This window comes from Melospiza melodia, chromosome Z (assembly GCF_035770615.1).
Source record: "Melospiza melodia melodia isolate bMelMel2 chromosome Z, bMelMel2.pri, whole genome shotgun sequence".
NCBI classification, from domain to species: domain Eukaryota; kingdom Metazoa; phylum Chordata; class Aves; order Passeriformes; family Passerellidae; genus Melospiza; species Melospiza melodia.
This window is the reverse complement of record NC_086226.1, coordinates 52272565-52295932: the sequence shown is the minus strand read 5'-3', so window position 1 is coordinate 52295932 and position 23368 is coordinate 52272565. Positions and strand designations below refer to the sequence as shown.

Here is a 23368-nt window from a genome sequence, read left to right as displayed (position 1 = left end):
TCAAGGGGTTGGACAGAAAAACAGACTGGTGAAAATTCCTGAGAGAAATGCAGGCGGTGGAAGCTCAGCACAAGTCAGAGGAACTCCAACACTCTTGTCATCAGACAGAAGGAGGGGATCTAAAAGACAAGGGGGAAATGGAAACAGGTGCCTGCTGGGGGCAACAGCAGAATCATCTCCTTTGCCTTCACAGGTAACCTTAGGAAATAGGTATGAAGCTACAGAATCTGAGGGTGAAGTAAATGATGGTGAAGGTGAAGGTCTACCTGGGGAGTTGCCCAAAGCAAGTCAGTCAAGCAAATGCATCACAATTTCAGGTTAAGAAAGACAGAAAGAAAAGTAATTGTTGCAACTCTCTTCTGAGGGGAACTGAGGGCCCAGCATGCCAGTTGGACCCATCCCACAGGTCTGCTGACTTCCTGGGGCTCAGATAAGAGGTACCACCAAGAGGCAGGATCTTGGACACAAGTTGTGTTCTCTTCTGTCCTGTCAAGTAAATCATGCAGATGAATACCTTGACAATACAATTCTGTGTTACCATCAGAATTTTGGTTTGGCTCATCATGGGTCAGGCTTTAGAACACTGAGCCTGCTGCCACTAAACAGGGTTCTCCTGTCTCAAAGGGGAAAAAGGGCTTTAGCTCAGGAATGAGCAGGGCTTGTTGAGAGAGCTTTAAACTAGATTTGAAGAGGAATGAGGACAGGTCCAGGCTTGACAGAGATAAGGTGTGGGAAGGGGAGAACTACAGTGACCACTCAAGCAGTAAAAGGAGGCTTAAGAGAGAATACATTCGGTGAATATAAGCACCCGAAGATGTAACCACAAGACAGACTAGGGGGCATCCCTTTGCACAACCAAATACTTATATAATGTGCCTGTGCACCAATGCACACAGTATATGGAAAACAAACAGGAGAAACAAGAAGTGCAGTCAAAGGACTTAGACCTAATTGCTATTACACAGATGTGGTGGGATAACTCACGTAACTGGAATGTTGTCATGAAGGGCAATATTCTGTTTAGGAGAAACATTCTATGTGAGCAAACACCCAGAATGTATCAAGCTCTGTCTTGTGGTGGATGATGAGCAAGTCAAAAGCTCATGGGTCAGGATAAAAGGGCACACCAATAGGGATGAGACTGTTGTGGGTGTTTGCTACAGGCTACCTGAGCAGGAGAAAGAAGTGGATGAGGCCTTTGACATGCAGCACAAAGCAGCCTCAGAAACAAACCCTGGTTCCACTTTATCTACCCTGACAATTGCTGCAGAGCCATCACTCTGAAGCATGAACAACCCAGCAAGTTCCTCAAAAGCATTGATCAGCTCCCTGTCATGGATAGTGGAGGATCTCATAAGGAATGTTGTAGCTGTTTGACGTCACACTAACCAGCAGGAAAGGCCTTGTGGGGGATGTGAAGGTTGGGGGGAGCTTTGGTTGGATAGTGATCATGAGATTGTGGAGTTCCAAATTGGGTGAGGAATGAACAAGGCAGCAAGTAAGATCGCATCCATGGACTTCAGAAGAAAGAACTTCAGCCACTTCAGAGAATTCTCTTGGAAGAATCTATGGGAACAGGCCTGCAGGGAAGAGGAGCTGACATTTAAGAATCACTTCCTCCAGGCTCAAGAACTGGCATTCCAATGCAGGCCAGTGAGCAAGAAATCAGGCAAAGGGGCAAGAGACCTCCATAGATGAATAGAGAGCTTCTGCCACTACTCACACATAAGTAGGAAATACACTGAAGATGTAAGTGGGGTGAAGCTACTTGGAATGCATATAGAGGGCCCTGACAGGATACATTTATAAATGCTGAGAGAGCTGACTGCACACAGTCATCTTTGAAAGGCTGTGGTGGTTAGGAATGATGTCTGAGGACTGGAAGGAACCAAATGTCATCCCAGTCTTGAAATAGGGCAATGGAGGAGAACCCAAGGAACTACCAGCCAGACAGCCTCACTTCAATCCCTGCAAAGGTGATGGAGTGCTTCATTCTGGAGGCCATCTCTTCTATGCCCATGAAAGACAAAAAGGAGTAGTCAGCATGGATTCACCTAAGGGGAATCATGCTTGACCAACATGATGTCTTCTATAACTACCTGGATGGATGAGGTAAGAGCATTGGTTATTGTCTACCTTGACTCCAACAAGGCTTTAAATAATGCCTTTCAGAACATTCTCACTGGCAAACTTGCAAGTGTTGCCTGGATCAGTGGACGGTGAGATGCACAGAGCAGAAAGTTACGGACAGGAAGTTCCAAACAGAACTTCTTTACTGTGCAGATTCCCACACACTGGCACAGATTGCCCAAAGAGGTTGTAGAGTCTCCCTCACTGGAGATATTTAAGAACTGCCTGGAAACAATCCAGTGCCATGTGCTCTGGACGACCCTACATGACCAAGGAGGTTGGACCAGATGACCTGCTGTGGTCTCTTCCAACATGACCCATTCTGTCATTCTGTGAGATCCTCTACACTGATTCAGTAGAGGATTTTTACCCAGTAGAGGATTATTACGCCTGATTATTACCCACTTCTGTTTGTACAGGTTGGCAATTAGAAGGTTGAGGAAAAAAGTCCTACAGCAATTAGAAAGGACTGCAGGATGACTGGTTGAAGGCATGGGAGCATACGTTGGTGTTTTCCTTGATCCCATCAGTAGCAGGGAAGAATGCTGAAAGGAACAGAAGAACCCACCTGATTAACACAATGCTTGAAGGCTGGTGACATCAGTGGAATTTTCTTTTTTGACCATGAGGCAATTGATGTAATACCAGGACTGCTGGGGACAGATGAGGTTCATTCGTCTCAAAGGGGCAAAACAATTCTTGCCCGTGAGTTGGCATGAGTTAAGAGGACTTTAAACTAGGTTTGCAGGGGGATAGGAAAAAGACCAGGCTCACTTAAGATGAGCCTGGGGGTAGGATGCCAGGTTTAGGAGTAAAATCAGCAGCCCAGCTGAAATGCAACTACATCAACGCACACAATATGGGTAACAAACAGGAGGAGCTGGAGGCCACTGTGCAGCAGGAAAGCAATGACAGAAATGTGGTGGGATGAGCAGAGTGCTGCACTGGATGGCTACAAGCTCTTCAGAAGGGACAAGGAAGGAGAGCTATGGGGTGGCTCTGTACAGTAGGAAGTGTTTTGAGTGTACAGAGTGCCTATGGGTGACAGCTGGGGGAAGGCTGAAAAGGGAGATATCCTGGTGGGAATCTGTTATAGACCATCCAACCAGGATCAGGAGGTGGATGAACCATTCTATGATGTGATGCTGATGTTTCATGATTATCAGCCCTTGCTCTTGTGGGTGATTTTAACCTGCCAGATGTCTGCTGGAATTCAACACCAGAGAGGAAGCTGGGAAGTGAGTCTACCAGGGGAGCTACCCTGCTGGATCTGCTGCTTACAAGCAGAGAAGGGCTGGTGGGAGATGTTGGGTTGGAGCCATCTTGAGCACAGAAACCACGACACAAGAGTTTCCAATACTCAGAGGTGTCAACAAAATTTGGACTTCTGTTGGGCAGACTTTTAGGACACTGGTTCAGACAGTGCCTTGGCATAAGCCCTTAAAACAAAAGGGGTCCACAAAGTCTAGATGTAGCTTAAGAATGAAATCTTATAGGCACAGGACCAGACTGTCTCTATGTGCTGGCCTGGCTGAATAGGGAGGAACTCGGGGGAAAAAATGAGACTCTTGGAAGAAGAAGCAGGCAACTGGAAGAAAAGTACAAGGATGCTGTTAAGTCACACAGAGAAAATTAGCAAGGTTAAAACTCAGATGGTCAGAAAATTAGCAAGGTTAAAACTCAATCTGGCCATTGCTGTGAAGGAAAATAAATACAAATAAATATATATAAATGTATATATATAAATTATATATAAATGGTTTTATAAATATGTTAACAACAAAGAGCAGGCAAAGGAATAATCTCCACCTTTCACTGGATGTGCAGGAGTACACTGCCACCAAGGATGAGGAAATGGCTGAGGTACTTCATGCCTTCTTCACCTCAGTCTTTAAGAGTGAAAATAGTTATTCTCTGGGCAACTGGCCACCTGTGCTGGTAGACAGGGTCAGAGAGTAGAAGAAACCTGCTGCAATCCATAAGGAAGTAATTAGTGACTGCTGTGTCACTCAGGTGTTCACAATTCTATAGGACCAGACAGGATTCAACCTAGAGTGATGATGGAGTTGGCAGAGGGGCTCACCAAGGCACTCTCCATCATTTATCATCAGCCCTGATTAACTGGAGAGGTGAGATTGGTCAACATTATGCCCATCTACAAAAGAAAGATCCAGGGAACTACAAGCCTGTCAGCCTGGCCTTGGTGCTGGGGAAGGTTATGGAGCAAATCATCTTGAGTGTGATCACACGGCACAAACTGAAAAACTAAGGGATCAGGGTCCAGGTCCAGAATGGTTTCAGAATGGGCTCAGGAAAGGTAGGTCCTACTTGACCAACCTGTTCTCCTTTTTCAACCAGATGACTCATCTGGTTTAAGAGAGAAAGGCTGTAATGTTAACTACCTATGCATTAGTGAAGTCTTCAATACTTTCTCCCACAGCATTCTCCTGGAGAAGCTGGCAGGCCAGAGCTTGGACAGGTAAACTCTTTGCTGGGTTAAAAACTGGCTGGATGGCTGGACCTAGAGAGTGGTAGTGAATGGCATTATATTCCAATTGGCAGACAGTCACCAGTGGTGCTCTCCAGAGCTCAATATTGGGACCACTTCTGTTTAACAACTTAATTTTAGGGATTTGGATGAGGGGATCAAGCAGCTTTCAGTCAGTTCACAGATGACACCAAGTTGGGCAGGAGTTTCGATATGCTGGAGGGTTGGAAGGCTCTGCAGAGGAATCTGGACAGGCTGGATAATGGGCTGAGGGCACTGGTATGAAGTGAAGTGCCAAGTCCTGCTCTTGGATCACAACAACCCCTGGCAGTGCTACAGGCTGAGGACAGAGTGTCTGGAAAGCTGCTCAGGGGAAAAGGACCTGAGAGAGCTACTCAGTAGTGTCTGAACATGAGCCAGCTGTGCCCAGATGGCCAATGTCATCCTGGCCTGTATCAGCAACAGTGTGGGCAGCAGGACCAGGACAGCAATTGCCCACCTGTACTCAGCCCATACTGAAAGTGAAGCCACACTTCGAATCCTGCTTCCAGTTCTGGGCCCCTCACAAAACAAAGACATTGAGGTCCTGAAACATGTCCAGGAAAGGACAATGGAACTGCCGAACAGTCTGCAACACAAGTTATATGAGGATTGGCTGAAGGAGATGGAGGTGTTCAGGCTAGAGAAAAGGAAGCTCAGAGGAGCCCTATTGGTCCCCACAACTACTTAAAAGGAGGTTGTAGCAAGATGGGCAGCTGGTCTCTTTTCACAGACACCTAGTCAGTGACAGGGTAAGATGATACAGCCTCAAGCTGAGACAGGGGAGGTTCAGGCTGGACATCAGGAAGAGTTTCTGCTCAGGAAGGTGGTGGAGTAACCATCCCTGGAAGTATTCAAGAAGACCTGGACGTGGCACATAGTGCTATGGTTCAGTTGATATGGTGGTGTTTGGTCAAAGGTTGCATTTGATGGTCTTGGAGGTCTTCTGCAGCCTTTATTATTTTGTGATTCTACAGTATCGGTACACACAGATGAATCTGGCATCCATTTTTAAATGTAATTCCAACAGAAGCCATATATTAACAATAATACCTAAAAATGCCAGATGATGTAATTTTAGAAAATATTACCTGCAGACTGCTGAGAAGTAGCGTGCATTTCACTAGAATGACTAGCTGATGCTTTTGATTCAGGCAAAGCTGTTGATGCGCCAGAGCTTTCACCTGCATTTTCATTTAGTGTCCTCAGTATTGTGGTAATATCTTCCTGACTGAGAATGAGCTTTAAAAAAGATTGGAATAGACATCAGAACAACTTTGTTCACATAATTTTTGGTAACTAAAATCTGGGCTTACAAGTAAACAGATAAATCAAATTAATCTCATCTGAGTCTCTTTTTAGGACACTGAACATTTTTCTCAAATTCACACAACTCCTTACAGTAATTTCTAGAAATCAGAAATCAGTCACACATTATTTTGTTTTCATCTACAAACTTTTCCTACCAAGTTACAATTTAGAAACTGGAATGTCAGAACACATACACATACAGATAGACTTACAGTTGACCAAAATTTTTATCTGCATTTAGTCACAAGGCATCTTACAGTAATACTTACTTTACAGTAATACTTACTTTACAGTAATACTTATGAGTTCTATTTCAAAATCTGGCAAATTGGTTTTCCTCACACACATCTCAACCTTTCTATTTTTAATGTTAAATTTAAACTATGTTCTGTTTAAATTTCAATTTATTTTTCTTTTATGCTAAATTAAATCATGCTAGGATGAATCCCATTTGGCCCCACAGATCTGTGAGTGCCTATGTGGTACAGCAGGTCATTAATAACTCTTCAGGTTTGTCACAGGTACAAATTCAGCACTGCTATTGAACAAACCAATAACCCCCATCTTTTCCAATACTTCACTGGAAGACACTGATAGATAAAAGAATAAGCATTTTTAACTAGCAACAGTAATTCATAGTACAAAGTCTGCCTGGAGTATCACAGATGAAATACAGACCTTAAATTAGAATCAAAATCTATTCATTTCCTTTTCACCTATGAAAAAACAAAAGCTGTTCTATCTCTATGTCTTGAAATCAAACAATACTTTAACCACTGAGCTTGGACTTTTATAGAGAAAAATGAATGTGTTTTCCAGAAATATTGTAACAGTTGCTTTCAGAAACAACTGCTTACATTCATAGGCTTGAGTCGGCCAGATATTTCAATATCGGGAACTTCGTGATACCATGTAGCAGCTAAATTTCGTTCAACAGCTACTTCCAGATTGATTGGCTGCAGCAACTGTACTTCAGTTTGCAAAGAATCTTGCTCATAGTAAGATCTGTGAAAAGAAGCAAAATGTTCCCAGCTTTCACATATTCCACATTCTAAAAAACACATTTCTGTCTTTTCCTCCCTCATCCTTTCAAATAATACTATAAAACTGCCTTTATATTACTCCAAGTAGCTCTAGTTGAAGCCTTACTCCAAGTGCACCTCCTTCCTTTGTAGGGAGGAGGTATCAGGCACATACTAGGCATGCAACACACAAACTCTTGCAAGTCAGGACCTCTTACCTGCTCTCCAGTGGAGAGCAATTCCTTCTTTCTTCCGTACTCTCCAACTGTGTTTAAGAAGTCCCCTCCATTCCCGTTCCCTCCATGAACCCCCTGCACCAAGGACCATTTTTAAACAGTTCTTAATGGCTGTCTAACTGAGGATCTTTGCTGCTATGCATAGCTTGAAAATCCCATCAAAACAGTCTAATACAAATAGGTATAGCCTGTCCCAAATTAATGAATAATGCATAACCCTACAGTACTACACAATTTATTCTGAACAATGACTTGCTTCTATTTAAAGATGAGCAGATTGGTCCTTTTCCTAAACCATACATTTTCATTGCTTTAAAAAAATATTAATTTGTTGTTATATTCCAAGCTAATAGTCTGTCACTCACCAACCATTAACTACTTATTTAACTACTCCTTGAAGCCCTCTACCTGAAGAATCCCAAAAGGATTAAATAAATTCTAAAATACTGACATTACATTACCTATACAACTTCAGTTCACTCAATTTCACTGTCATAGAGTCAATAACAGGTGGAAGAGTACATCGTATTTTTGTTTTAGCGATAAAGAACTGGTTCTTCACAGTGATTAGACCAAGATCAGCCACCAGGACATTTGCAGACATTGCTGACTGTGGAATTATCACAACAGGTGCCTTGATATTGATATCCAGCGCTAAACGGGAACTACGCTCTGCTAACCCTTTTACACCCGTAGCTGCTTTCTCTGCTGTTCGAACAGTTGCCTCAGTAAAAGCTTCCTTGGCAGCTTGAAAGTTATTTATAAAAGCCTAGGAAAGAAATACAGGCATCAGGAATTAATAATTAAGAATTAAAGTACTTGAAAAACACTATAAATCATAGTTATTTAAACAGCAAACCATCCTAAAATGTTATTTTTGCTATACATTTTGTCCAAATTCTTTAATAGGATAATCTTTCCTCAAGTATGATAAATTATGCATATAAAAAAATAAATTTCTATACTAAATATTTGGAAAATTAGATGGTAAGAGCAATGGCCTTGTAACACGACTTGTAGGAACTATATTTTATCTAATCACATGAGCAGCAGAAGATTGATTTATGAACAGCATTTATGGAAAGGGCATTAATTTTCATGGTTTCTTACTTATATTTCAGCGTTCTAAATAATGAAAGGTATGTATATTTAACAGCTGTTACAAACGTTTTAAGACAAACGTTATTATTAAGAATAGTAAACATCTTTGCTAACTCATCTGCTCCACAGTAACAAACATATATATAAGAAAAATAAGCCATCAAGCCCAACCATCAATCCCAGCAAACTTTTTTACAATAGTATATAAAAGCTCTTATACAAATGGACACCACCCCATGGAACATCTTATCCCTTTCTTGCTCTGACAACTTCCCCTGGATGATAAGAAACAGTATCTGGAAAATTTAACTTACCAAAACAGACGTAACAAACTTGTTGACAAAAACTACTTGAATACAACCAACAGTTAGGTAAATACGATTGTCAACAACATCCATATTTGTATATGCAATGCCATCCGTAGCATTCACATATGATACCATTCTGAAGTTGAAGACTTCTTTTCCTGTGATGTAAAGAGCCTTAAGAAGAAACAAAAGATATTATCTTAACTGTAAAAACTTACATATTGGAGGAACTTAACTTCAAAACAAAATGTAGTACCTCGCACCACTAAGACATTTTTACTCCAAGTATCTCAACAATGTATGAAAAAAAAATCAAATTTTTAAAATCCATTGAAATAGCTGAAACTATTAAGTTGACATTCAGCTTGAATAATTCTCTTCACAAAAGTCAACACAATAAGAGGCTATGATAAATATCACAGTTACACAAATTAATGTCAGTCCAATAAACACTGGTTGTCAGTGCAAAATTATTCTGTCATATAGAGAATACTACTCCTAGCAAGTACATAAAACATGACTGAAAAAAGTCACAGTAGAGAGTAGAGTCTAAAAAGTAAGTTTAATTTAGCATCCATTCAAAAACAAAATCAACAATACATGCATACGCCTACCTTTTTATACAGTGCTTTCTCATCAGAATCCACAATAGTGATGTTCTTCAATTTTGCAGTCACATCAGTTGCTGCTTTCTTCATGATCACTTGGCTATCCAGACCTCAAAAACAAGACATACAAAATCCATACACTATAGTGCCTACAAAGTTTTGTGCTTTTGTGAATAAAGTTTTGTTCCTACCTTCAATGTGAATTTCAGCTATTCTACGGTTTTTCTCTCTGATAAAAATACGCAAACATGATAAATCCGCACAGATAATGAGGTCGATAATATCTTCATATTTTGATTTTTTTGATGCTATGAGAAATAAAAAATAACAAAAGTTACCATTCTTCAATGAGGACATGTACTGTTTTAGTACAGCACGGCAAGTAAGAGGTTGATGCTCCTCAGGTATAAGGTAACAGCCATAAGGCCATTAAATGCCTTAATTTATACCAAGAAAAAAACAATAAAAACCTGACAAAAATTTATGGCTTTTCTATTTACATTCACTTAGCGCCTCCAATACATAGCAAATATAAGTCTTGATCTATGTGTCAGAAAACTGCACATGGCTAAGCATACCATATAAATACATATAATTTGAAGCAAAATTTCTCATATCAAACATCATTAACAGGCTTACAAAAACAGAAAGTATCTTTGTTTCATTTCTTACTTAAGTGAAAAAAGATGAATGAAAGGAGGAAAAAATAATAAAGAAACTTACTAAATTTCTTTAGAACATCCTTCTTCTCTTCTGTTTTTTCATAGACTGGTTCTTCCACAACTTTAGTTTCTTGTTTAGGCAGAAGATTACTCAGATAGTTCATTGCATTCAGCAGAGCTTCAGTATGCAAATGAACATCTAGAGAAGAAAAGTTCACCTAAAAGAAAAAATTTTGTTTATCCAGTATGCCTCTCCTCTCAAATTGAAAAAATGATGTAAAAAAAATTATCATACCTTTATTTTCTGCAGAACATTCTGACACACAGTTTTCAGTTCTGGTCCATTAATATCAGTCTATTTCACCAAAAATGCACAAAAAAACAAACCAAAAAAACAAACAAATCAGAAGTTTGTAAATTCCATTAAAAAAACTTATTTTCAAATCCACTACAACTTAAGTTTTTCTGCTGAAGGAGCAGACAGACCTTGCATGTGACACTCAAGATGTTAAAAACATCAATAAGTAAGGAAAAAACATTCAACATCTGATGCATATTAATGTGGTGCTTATGACGGGCTTACAATTGAAAAGCAAAGCCTACTCTTTCCTAACCTTTGTATATTCCAGAGTGAGAAGATCATCTTCTACATTATCCAATGTAGTAATTATGTAAACTGGCTTGTCATTATCATCTAAAAAAACCAAAAAAGAATACAGAAAATTACCTAAAAGAAAAAAAAATTAAAATCTTCTTCATCTATAAACTGCTAGGTAGGCTAATAGCTGTCATTGCTGCTAAATCAAAAATCTTTTGCAGACGTAAAATAATTAAATGTTCACAATCTACAATCTCTACAATCACCACCACCAGAACATATTTACCAAAGCACTAATGAGTGGATGAGCTCCTGATTTACTTGCCCTCAGCCCTACATTTAAGTTAGGAAGCAAATTTTCCTTATTTGACAAAAGCCCTACAGAGCTTTTGAAGACAAATTCACAGTGTTATTTGTGAAAAATTCCTTGACCAGATTATAAACACTTACCAATATACTCTGGGCACAGAAGACAAACTTCACGAAGGAAAGCACTCCCAGTCATGTCAAATGTTCTCACTTTCAGTTCAGTGCCTAAGCCCAAAATAGCAAGCTGAAGCACAGGCATCTCAGTATCACCAGTAAGACGGCATAATTTAATTAAGACCTAAAGAAAAAATCAAAACACACACCCAAAACCATTAAGGGATTATAAGAAGCATAAGAACTGCTTCTTTTTTTATACAGGATATATTTACTTACATTTTATTGGTTAATGTCTATTTCTATATTGATAATTAAACTCTATACAGCAAATGCCTTGAATAGAAATAAATAATTCAATAAGCAGTACTGGTTGCTGCTATTATAACAAAAACTTCAAACATGCGTGTATGTAATACCAAAGTAACAGTCACAAAAACTATTATTTAAAGAAAAAATCTGTACAGCACTCAGCAATGTTCAATACAGTCAAAACTAGATTTTCAGTCAACACAAATTGCTACTTTCACTGGAATTTCTCTGAATTCTCCTAAGATTCCCAAGCTGAATGTCTGGCAAGAGGATTTACTACATTTTCACCAATGCATGACAATACTGTTGTTAAATAAATATGTAGCTGGGCTGTTGGATCTGATTTTGACAACCAAACAAATATATGTATTCTTCCTTTCCATGTAATGCTGAGTACAAATAAGGAAAATCAAAACAAAATCCAGTAAGCGATTTTAAACTTTGAGGACAACAGCAGTGATTTTTAATAGATTCCCAAATTAATTTTTTCTTAAAGATTGTAAGTTAGTTGTTATTATTAAATAAGGTAAAACATAGCATCCTTGTTTTAGACTAGCAGTTCTAAATAAGGTCATGTCATCATGTAAACACTACATTTCAGTTTTATTAAAAGTAAAGGTGTAATATATAGTATGCTAAAAGCTAGCTGTGGAGTGTTGAAGACATTCTGTAAGCCCTAGCATAAAACAAAATTTGTAAAGTTAACTGAATTGGTATGATTTATTTTTAAAATAAATGTAAAGTAAAATACACTGAGTTTCAGGAATAACAGTCCCATAGCCATGATCATCTAAAGACAAAGTTAATGATAGTGTTAATAAGTCATCTCTTTTACTAGAACTGATACAGTTAGCAGCGATTCTTGCATTTGGACAAAGTACTCTTTTTTCCCCCCTAAGCCTGAAACAGCAAGAATACAGAAAACTCTTCATAATGAAGGTGTTATAGATTTACATGTGTGGACAACAGCATCTGGGAAAAACTAGAACAGAAAAATAAGGTGCTTGTTACAACATAAAACATTAATGAAGTTTTCCCATTGACCACAGCAGTATCTGGAAAAAAAAGCCACAAGCACCTATTTAGCTAAAACAAAGATGTAATGTGATTTCTGAAACATAGGTAAAGAAAATTCAGTGACAAAGTGAATTGGGAAATCAAGTGGATAAACCAAAGCACTTCAGTGATGACAAGAATACAGAAGCACAATTATTCCATATCCAGAGTTTTTATGGAAAAAACTCTGCATAATAGTTTCAGGGAAAAATGGGGAATGAGTATCTCTGCGCATATGGAATTATAAACACAAAAGACATGGAAAAAAAATACAGTCCTGCTGTGCTTCAGGGAAATTTTTAAAAGTAATTTTACCTCAGCTACTTCAAACTTTAGTTGGAAATCTGTCATATTTTTCAGAGATTCTTGTTTGTGTAGATTTTTTCGTCTTGTACTGACAGTCTGCTTGAGGGGGCCAGATGAGACTTCAAAGAATGGCACATCTTCCACAGGACTGCTTAGTGCATCATAAAATTCTTCTTCTGATTCTAAGGATTAATTCACAACATCATTACATATGCAGTTTACACAACCAATATTTTACAGTATTGTAACCTAGAGTTTTTACATCTACATCCATAAAAGCTTAAATATACAAGTATCTAGCTGACAACTAGCAATAAAATCTGTTTCCATAACCATCCCTATTCCAGCCTCCACAACTTTACACCAAACCTACAGCTGCCTCCATTATGTCATCATAAACTTCAGATCTCATTAGCTAATTCCTTTCAGCATTCTCTTACTTCTGGCTTTGCAAAAGACAGCACAATCGATGCTTTGTCTTGCCTTTGGTGTGACCTAACAGCTTAACTTATCTGCTGATCAGACTGCTGTTGACAGTACAGGAGCCATGGCCTCAGTATCAGCCACACTACTTAGGATTTCTTGCTGCTGTAGATCTCCCATTTCAGAGAGACTCCTAAGAACTATCAAGCTTTTAATTCACTTTAGTGAATTAGTGAATTAATGTGCAGAAATATAACCAGGATAAATAGATTACACTGTCTTGTGAAGGTCGTCTTCATGTAAAAACATAAACACTCAAGTATAAGGTAACTGTGGAAGAAATATCCTTCTAAAAAACTCAACAAATAAGATGAAGTATTTTGTAAAGCTTAAAAACAGCTCTGAGATTTTGGAGAGTAAAGATAGAGAATTAACATAAATCACTTAAAAGGACTGTATAACTGTATGTATAGTATAGACTTGATTAAAAATCAGACTTGATTCCAATCTAAATCTAGCTATTACTTTCTCAAATTACTTGTTGCCAGCATGTATTCTCACTTCAGCCTAGTTTTTAAGAACTGAAAGACATGACTCTTAAAGGAGTTTATATAAAAACAGACGAAGATGCACAAACACATATTTTTACTGCATACACACTGAATTTAAAGCTATGAAACAGACATAGTAACTTTGCCAATAATTTTGCTAGTGTTTGCTAACCACAAAAAACATTAACTTGAGAAAGTAGTAGTCATCTGTTTCTCCAGTTCAGTGTTTTGGCATCACAAACATAACTGATACTGAAATAATACTGATATGTTTGATTATTTTTATAATGTAACTGCTAGATGAAATATTAGGATCTAGCTAAGCTGTTTTGAACAGCAAGAAAGTGTTGAACACAACTGGTTCTCCCACAGTCAATCTTCTGCTTTATCCAGTACAAACCAAAATGTTTGTTTATAAAAACAAAGCAGTTTCTAATGGTTATCATTTCCCTACCTTGTAATTTAAACAAATCCACCTAAATAAGAGAGAAATCCTTCACCACAAGAAAATAATTAAAACCATCATCAGAGGACTAAGTACATGCTAAAGCTAAAAAGTTCATATTACTTCAAATGCCCTGAATACAGATTTGCAATAATAACATATGCCGACAAAAATAAACCCACCATACCAAACAAAATTTTCTTGCTATACCCTCAGGAAGGGAATGACAAAAACAAGAATACAGAATTTTACTGCTATATATAGCAATATATACATATATATTGCTATATGTAGTATATTGCTGCAAGTAGTTTGTACAGCATCAATTATAAGCTAAACAGACTATAACACTACTCAGTCCTCAAGAACTTGAAACAAAGACCCATATCCTTGCTTACAGTAAGAATAATAAATTAATTCGAAGAACTCAAAAACTTCTTGACTTGACCCACTTTTTAAGCAAGACCTTAAAACAGATTATACTACCTGACTCAGGAAATGAATGAAGATCCAAAACAGAATACACGCCTTGAGACGAATGTGGTGCTGGAAGCACAGGTGACAGTGTAGCCTAAAACAGGAGATAAAAAAATTTTTCTTGTATTTATTGGTCATGTTACTGCATGCATATATACTGCATCCAAGTTTTACAACTTAGGGAAAGTGCAATTTACAACTTAGCTTAAGTGCAATTCAATAAAATTAAACACATTACTAAAATTATAAGGATGCCTAAACGAGGCCTAAAATAGGTAGAAGCAGCAACTTTTGCACTTCCATCTAACTAGAGAGAACACACTACAAAAGACAGGAGGTTCAAACATTCAACTTCACAGACCAAAAGATGGTTAGAAATGGCACATGATATGAAAAATCATAAAAGACAAAACCTAGTCCCTCAAAGGATTACAATACAGCAACTTCAGAGAACAATAAAGATCAACAGCTCTTTACAAAACTAACACAAGTGCTGGGTGGGGAAAAAAGAAAAAGAGATACACAAAACATTAGAGCAGACAGGATTGCTTTCTGTTTCACAGAAACATAGAAACATTTTGGTTAGAAAAGACCCTTCAGATCACCAAGTCCAACTATAAACCTAGCACTGCAAGAGACATAGTTTTGTGGCAAGCCACATCTACAAGTCTTTTAAATAGCTGCAGGGATGGTGACTCATCCACCGGGCAGCCTGCTCCAATGATTGACAATCATTTTGGTGAAAAAATTTTCCTAATATCCTATCTAAACCTCCTCTGAAGCAATCTGAGGCCATTTACTCTTATCCTGGCACTTTTTCCTTGGGAGAAAAGACCAGCACCTCAGCCTTTCTCATGAGGAGGGCTCATGAGGAGCCCAAAACTGAGCACAGGATTCAAGGTGAGGGCCCACCAGTGTCAAGGGACAGGGGGATAATCACTGCCTTGGTCCTGCTGGCCACATTATTGCTGGTACAGGCCAGGATGTCCTTGGCATTCTTGGCCACCTGGGCACACACTGGCTCACGTTCAGCTGCCAGTCAACCAGCACCCCAGTTCCTTATCTGCTGGACAGCTTTCTAGGAACTCGGTCCCCAGCCTGTAGCACTGCTTGGGGTTGTTGTGACCCAAGTGTGGAATCTAGCACTTCGCCTCATTGAATTGCACTGCTTCAGACATAAGGGGAAAAAAAACAACTAGTAAAATACTGAGAGGAGGCCTCACAGTACTCTTCAACTTTCTGACAAGAGGAAGCAGAGGGGCTAAAACTGATCCCTTCCCTCTGGGAACCAGTGACAGGACTTGAGGGAACAGCATGAAGGGGTGTCAGGGAGGTTTACACTATGAAAAGGTCCCTTTCCAAGAAAGCGGTTGAGCACTGGAACAGCTCCTCAGGGAAGTGGTCACAGCACCAGCTGGACAGAGTTCAAAAAGTGTTTAGACAATGCTCTGCGGTATATGGTGTTGAGTCCTAGGGATGGTCCTGTGCAGGGCCAGGAGTCGGACTTCGACGATCCTTGTGGGTCCTTTACATATCAGGATAATCTATGATTCTGAGTCTTCAACTGTGAAATGCAGTTAGGCACAACTCAGAGTAGTAACTGAAAATATGTGAAATGCCACTAGAGTGCACTCTAGAACAGGAATCTTCCACTCTACGTGGTTTCATATATGATAGAATTAAATGCTCTTAGTAAAAGTATCCAAATGATTTAGTTATCATCAAGTCTCAGAAAGCAATCTCAGCAATCTGAGTTTGTAAAGAATTCTCACCTGCAAGTTCCACATGCACATGTATTATAGATGTGCCTTGCACAGAGTATCAAAGTAAGAGCACTGTGCACTGTGTGCCCTTTCTTCTTGAGTGCCTTTGGCTCTGGACTGCACAGTTTAAAACAGCTCTTTCCCTGCACCACCAGATCTTCTCCTCTCCTTTGTTACTGCACTTTTCAAAGTTCAGGTTCAGACAATTATTCACAACACCACAGTATCAAATTGATACATTATGGCAACAAGAAACATCTTGAATATTGTTTCCAAGGCTACATTTTTCATCTCACGCTCAACATTCCCACATCTCTGTCTCCAGCCTACAAAATCTGATTTTATTGAATATATTCATGTCTACAAGTGTGGGAATCCACAAAATCAGAGGGTTTGGGGAAAGCTGCAAAAGGCAGGCCTCAGAGACAGCAGAAATGTGATTGGAGCTAAGCAGTAGCCATGAGATACATCAGCAGAAAAATTATTTACAAAGTAGAAAAGCAATGACAAATAGAACAATGGTCTGTGCATTAACCCCTGTCTAGAGTAACTCCCTAAGCTACAGAAAAGTTTATCTAGCAAGATATTAGGAAGTTTTAAGCTTAATAATGGAGCTCTTGCATTGTGTTTTAAGGCTTACAAGCAGGTAAGCCTTAAAAAAAAGCAGGCACTGTTTTAACCAAAGGTACGTGTGCTTACAGTGGTTGCATAGAACTGTCAATGTGCTTTTGCTTTGTGTGATTGGTCAAAAAACTTATAAAGTGTGTTGTAACATCAAGTTCTTGGTCTGCTGCCTGGGATGTGAGCTGATGGCATCTTCCCATTGTCATAACCATGTAATGAGACTGATGCTGAAAAACAAAACAGCTCAAGGTTCCTCAGCAGTCCCGTCCCGTTTGTGATTTTGTACATAAACCCCCAGCTGGCGATATACAAGTAATAAATAGACTAAGTATTTAAGAAATACGTGAAAATGTCTCATCTGTAACACTTACACATTCTATGAAAACAAGGACAAAAAAAAGAAATTTGACTTCATAGTACAAATCATGAAAAATGAACTTATACACTGAAGTGTCTTCTTGGACTAAAATGCTGAGCGCAAAAATGTAGAAGGATCTGTTCCAAAATGTCTTCTGTTTTCACAGCTCAAGATCACTTCCACCACTAACTCAGAACGTAACAAAGAAAACAGCCCTCTGACAAAGGATTTCACGTTCTTTTCAGTTCAGAAATTATGGGATGTTAACAAAGTCCAGAAGAATTACAGCTGTAAGGATGAAAGCATGGTAGTATATCTGCCACCATCAAAGCCCAAAATCCACTCAAATTAACTGAATTTAATACTAGCAATTAAAGTCTGTCATGTTCTGAAGTAAATAGAAGCTTGAGCAGACAGGTCTAAGCCTAAGTTTTGATCTGGATTCACATATAACAGAAATATATTTATACTTGGTCCACAGTCTTTCCTCACCTCATCTACTGTATATCACAACTAATGTACAGGCAATACTAATTACTTCAAGGTCACTTAAAATACTTGAGACTTAACAGTTAAATTCTATAATTAAATTCAAGTATAGTCAGTGCTATAAAGCAGAGGACAATCTGCATCTTATACATGCAAATTCTATTCTTGTAAAAGTAAAGTCCCAATACCTACCCTCAAAAAAAGTTAGTTTGTGATTTGTTGCACAAAACAACAGAGACCAAGGTGGCTTTGGCTGGGTATACTATTAGTATACCATTAAGTCAGAATTAGCTAAAATTTTAATGGCACCACTAAAGGGATGGCAAGAACGACGTGAAGAAAAATGCTCTTCAATAGGTATGCATGTCAAATTGCTGCATTAACTGTTAATAAATATTACGCTAATATAACCCACAGAAAATACCAAACTGCAGTAACAGCCTTCCAGAACAGTGCAGAATAATTTGTACAAAGATGGAAAGATAATTATCAAATAATCTTAAAAAAACCCCAAATACAAAGATGACTACTATTTCTGTAGGATCAAGTTCATGAGTTACTAAATAACATTGTTAGAAGTATTTACAAATGACAAAAAAACAGAGAGGAAAATTTTGTCTTTGACTTTTAAAAGAGTTTACATACATTCTAATAAGAGGACTGCTTTACACATGCATTAAACATAGCCAGATCACAAAGACTAGTCATGTCAAAAATTAGTAACTATGAGTTAATCTCCTAGTTTTGTTAAGAACAGCTCAAAAGGTGAAATACATTTTTCAGGAAAAATAAGAAGGGGACAAACTTCTGTTTTGAAGAATTTATAAAACAGTGAGCCAAACCATTTTCACCAAGGAAAGGGGGTGGCAAAAGAGCAAGAACCAAACTCCTAACTGATACAAGTGCAAGGGAAAACTTCCACCCCTGAGCTATACTGTGTAAAGGACTTGAAACGGGAAAAGCACTGAGGTCAGCTGAAAAAAAAACCTACTACTTTTACCAGGCATGCATTGTTTATAAAACAGATAGTGAGTATTTATTGTTTGACTTTTGAAACTCTCATATAACATGACATAATACTTGAACTTCAAAAATTCCAGCATTTTAATGTTTTCTTCACTAAACGAAACAGCTGAATCTAAATTCTGCAGCATTATGATACATTTGAAGGTACAATTAAACGAATCCTCAACAAAACTGAGTATGCTTATTAGTCAAGATTATTATGAACTACTAATTAATTCCCATAATAGTAAAACTCTGAGGGCTTCTATTTTAAATCCAAGCACTTGACAACATAATTATGGGCTAAAGTTCAATAATCAACTAACTCAACAGCAAGAAAATTTTCTACAGCTTTAGAGAAAAAGCTAAATTTTTCAAGAGGCGTGAAGTCAACACTTGTTCATCACTTTTTTGTGAACCTTTCAAAACTGGAATGCTAATATCAAGAAGGTTTTTTCTGATTTTTTTGATAGTTTTCTGATAGTTTTTAATGAAATCTCTTAAAAATCTTACCTCAGTCATTTTTGGAGGAGAACTGGTAGCAGGTGCACTTTCCGGCTTAGGAATGCTATCAATTAGCTCCAAGATACTTGTCACCTTCTGGTCTGATATTTGGATAGAAAGTAAAGGCAACTGTCCTGACAGTTTGAACCTATTTTTTAAAGAACAACATCAAAAGTTCCACAGTTAATTAATCTTAAAATTATTTCAATAAAACTTCACATTATTTTTCTTCTGAAAAACACTGAAGTCCTCTGGGTCCAAAAATTCTTCATCTAACCACTGCATGTATTATGTGTTTATATATATATATATATCAGCAACTATCCACTTAGTAGTGTCATTGATATTCCATTTGCTACAAAATCTTGTGGATCAGGACTACAAATACTACTGATAACCACTTCTAGTTTGGTTACGTAAGGCACAGTTTCCTTACAATCAGAAATTGCCCCCTCATGTTCATGCACTTAATTTAATTACTTACAATAAATCACATAACTGAACTTTTACACAGTCTTTTATAGAAGAGAAGGCGGAGATGTTTTTTGCATGTGAATGTTTAGGGCTCAAAAGATCAAAAAAAGAATACAGAATACTTCCTAGAACTCATGTATAGTTAAGCCCACTACAGCAGTAGTCTAGATATTTAACAAAAGAATAAACATACAGACATACAGAGTATAAAAGAATAAAATAATCATCTTTAAAAATTAAAACAGTAAAACATATTTTAAGTGTAATAGAATACCATTTGGACAAAAAAGAAGTAGAATCACATCAAACATGCACAATGAGTTTTTAAAGATTTAAAGCACTACTTTGTTTTTCATACAAGTGAGTGTAACAGAAGCAAGCAGAAAATTTGCTCAAAGAACATATTGTGTTTTTATTACAACTTCTAGTTAGAACAGATAAAGAGGTCTGTTCAACAGGTAACAGGGAGCACCAGATGCATACTGTGTAAGGAACAAGACAACCCACTTCCTTCCACTTTTGATGTGCTTAACTCACACCTGAATCTTCAAAGTGGCATAAAATTTAAAGACTGAAGAAGATGCGAGAATAAAAAGCTCCATATTTTCAACCCATCTCAGCTAACTTTGATACTATGAGAGTATCTGAAGAAACAGTTTCTGACACTTAAGGAAGCACAAAATTGTACATGTTAAACTGTGACAGAAAACAGTTTTATTAATTTCTTCACATTCTTAACTTACAGGATTCATTCTCAACTACTGTTCTAATTCTTAATTCCAGTTCTGTCAGAGAGAGATTTAGACTCTTCCTTTTTTTTTCTTTTCTTTTTCCTTTTTTGTTATTTTATTATTATGGAGATGGTTAAGGTAGATGTGTAACTACCAGGTTTGAAGGACCTCTCCCTCCTCAGTTGTTGGAGGAGCAATAGCAATTAAATACACAATAGCAATTCTCACCTTCATTGCACTTAAACCTCTCAACAAAAATTTGTGTACATTGTCAAGACATTTTTCATAAGTGTCTGTACAACAGACAGTCTATACAGTTAGAAGGAAGGCACTCAGCAGATACAAAGCAGACAAATGCAAATAATCTGGGCTCTCTACAGTGCTCTTTAAACAAAAGCTTTTAAGGTTTGGAAACCTCCGTATGGAGAATCAATTACACTCCATTTGCAGAGACTGAGGCACGGAGAAGGTAAGTGCTTCAACTGATGAGGAAATCTGCAGAAACTTCCTTCAAGTTCAGTCTGGTTGTGGTCAGAAAGAAATGTTAAAAGAATGCCACCATCAAAGCTGCAAATCGGTACATTCCTTCACACTGGAATTTTTATTGTGTTTATAATGAATGTTATTATATAGGATGCTCTTAATATTGCTATCCTAATACTTTCTTCATACACCTTCAAAAACCATATGACAGACTCTCAGACACTTCTTCCAGAAAATGGAGGGACCATACTACAGGATAAAACAAATATCAAAAAAATATAAAACCTTACACAGGCTGTAAAACTACAGAATTAGTGCTAGAATCGTATTAGTGCTTCCAAATTTCAAGTAACAGAAACCATAAGGAGCATCCTATTACCAGAAATGAAACAAATGCAGATATTCACATCCAACCAGAATGAAAGTCTATTTTAATGATTAGGAAGTATAAGTAGATGATAACAGAGATGAACATTGAAAATCCTTTGATCCAGCAGTCATTACCAAAATTACCTAAATTAGTATTCTCCTCAAGGTAGCAATATAAAAATGTGCCTTTCTAAACAAAGTCAGGACAAAGCCTAGTAAATTCATTACTTTTTTGAACAAGAAAATTGCAAGGAATTCAAATGAGTTTAATGGTCATTGAAAGACATAAAATCAAAGAATCAAAAATAGAGACACCCAATCATTTGCTTTTCAGATGACTAAATATAAAGCAGGGGGCTTCCAAACTAAGAACTAATTTGTAAACATCTACTACATTAAACAACAATTCTGGTGGTAGGTTTTGCTGTAAAAGCAATATCTTTGCACTCATTTTTCTCAACAGAACTATGTTGTTCTATGCAGGCAGTTCCAAATATTAATTTAAAAACTCCGGAAAAATATAATATTGGGTTTACATGACAGTATGCTTATAAAAACTGAAATATGAAGGAACAGATACATGTACATTAAAAATATATTTTTATATATATATGTAACTGATGTGTGCATAATATTCAACTAAACTATATACTTAACCCTATTCAACTATGCTAAAATTTTTACTAAAGTTTAGGGGATTCTTGCTGACACAAAAGCTACAGTTAATGTTCATCATTCGTGCCCAATGCAATATAGAGAAAAATTACGCAGGAATTTTCCAGAATCTGTTTGACACATGAACTGTCAAAGTACATAAGGTAGCCAAGACAGTCAGACAGGTAGTACTGCAATACTGCAGGACGTGTACACATTAAGAGAAGACACCCCTTAATCCAAGTTATACCAATGTAATTTTTGAGAGATGTGAATTGCAAACCTACATTAAAATTATGTCGTTCTGTTATATGACCATAGAAATGAAATCTCACTTTCTAACATAAGAAGATTCCTGTGAATTGCATTCCCCTTATTTGACCATCTTCAACAGAGAAAAAGTAAGGAGGGAAAACATTAAGATGTTTTGTAAGCATCAAAATTCAAAATCTGGCCTCCCAGGTTTCCAGCAGGTGGCAGCATTACATCATGCAATCACTGATCGTTATTAACAGTACTAATTATTTTCTTCTGATTGGTACAATTTCTATAACTAAAAAGATTTCACTGAACATCCCTAAGTGCAAATGCAAGGCATTAAGAGCTGTTTCCACAGCAGGTAAACTAACTAGAACAATAAGCCAAGTCACAAGAGAGGGAGTATGACAGCCCATTATTTTTCAAAATATTTTTGGTATTTATAGAACTGATTTTAAATTCAGATTTTTAGCTCCTTGGTATTTTCAATGAGAACTGAAATGTAGCTATTAGGAAGACTGAATTAGAAGAGGTAGTAATATCTTAATTGTCTTTAATAAAAATCTTTAAATATTTTAAGCATACTACTGCAACATTCTATCACCTCTTTGGTATCTGAAAACTTATTTTAATTTATTTTCTATTTTTCTAGATAAATGTATTTTACTTTCAATATTTAAATATAGCCAATGTAAAAGTGCACAGGTATAACCAGATCCTTATTTTTTCCTCTTTTTCCCCTCAAAAAAGCAGTTTACCATAGAATTTCAAAATTGGGAAAATACATACCTGGGCATTCTTGCATCTGTAACAACCATAGCCCTGCTAAATTCCAGGTTTACATCCAAGGGCTGCAAGATACACTGAGATGAGTTTTTCAGTTTCCGAGCTTCTCGCCAGTTCTCATCTACAAGAGCACAGAAAACCTACTTTAAATACTGAAAGAGATTCCTTCTCACTACACATCACAGAATTCAAGTATCTGATATTAGTACATATTCCTAAAAATTCAGGTGCCACAATCTCTTTTATAGTTCTATCAACAGATGTATTTATACATCTGAACTTCGGACATACAAGACTAATTAATGATTTCTCCTACTCTCATCTTCACAGCTACAGCATCCATGGAGTAGACTTCCCAGGACCCAATTCTTAAC

General features: G+C 37.4%; 1 protein-coding gene across 4 annotated transcripts in view; it reads right to left on the bottom strand.

The window, feature by feature from the left end:
• Positions 1-23368, bottom strand: part of VPS13A (vacuolar protein sorting 13 homolog A) — a 108099-nt gene that overhangs the window by 53709 nt on the left and 31022 nt on the right. For all 4 annotated transcript variants that reach the window (XM_063179666.1, XM_063179665.1, XM_063179667.1 and 1 more), the window contains exons 22-35: positions 22998-23115; positions 19249-19387; positions 14506-14590; positions 12610-12782; positions 10954-11110; positions 10520-10599; positions 10201-10260; positions 9967-10123; positions 9435-9551; positions 9250-9353; positions 8642-8809; positions 7688-7995; positions 6826-6973; positions 5749-5899 (exon numbers count right to left, since the gene is read on the bottom strand). In XM_063179666.1, coding sequence (XP_063035736.1) covers positions 5749-5899; positions 6826-6973; positions 7688-7995; positions 8642-8809; positions 9250-9353; positions 9435-9551; positions 9967-10123; positions 10201-10260; positions 10520-10599; positions 10954-11110; positions 12610-12782; positions 14506-14590; positions 19249-19387; positions 22998-23115 — 1965 coding nt within the window. The remainder of the gene's footprint in view (positions 1-5748; positions 5900-6825; positions 6974-7687; positions 7996-8641; positions 8810-9249; positions 9354-9434; positions 9552-9966; positions 10124-10200; positions 10261-10519; positions 10600-10953; positions 11111-12609; positions 12783-14505; positions 14591-19248; positions 19388-22997; positions 23116-23368) is intronic.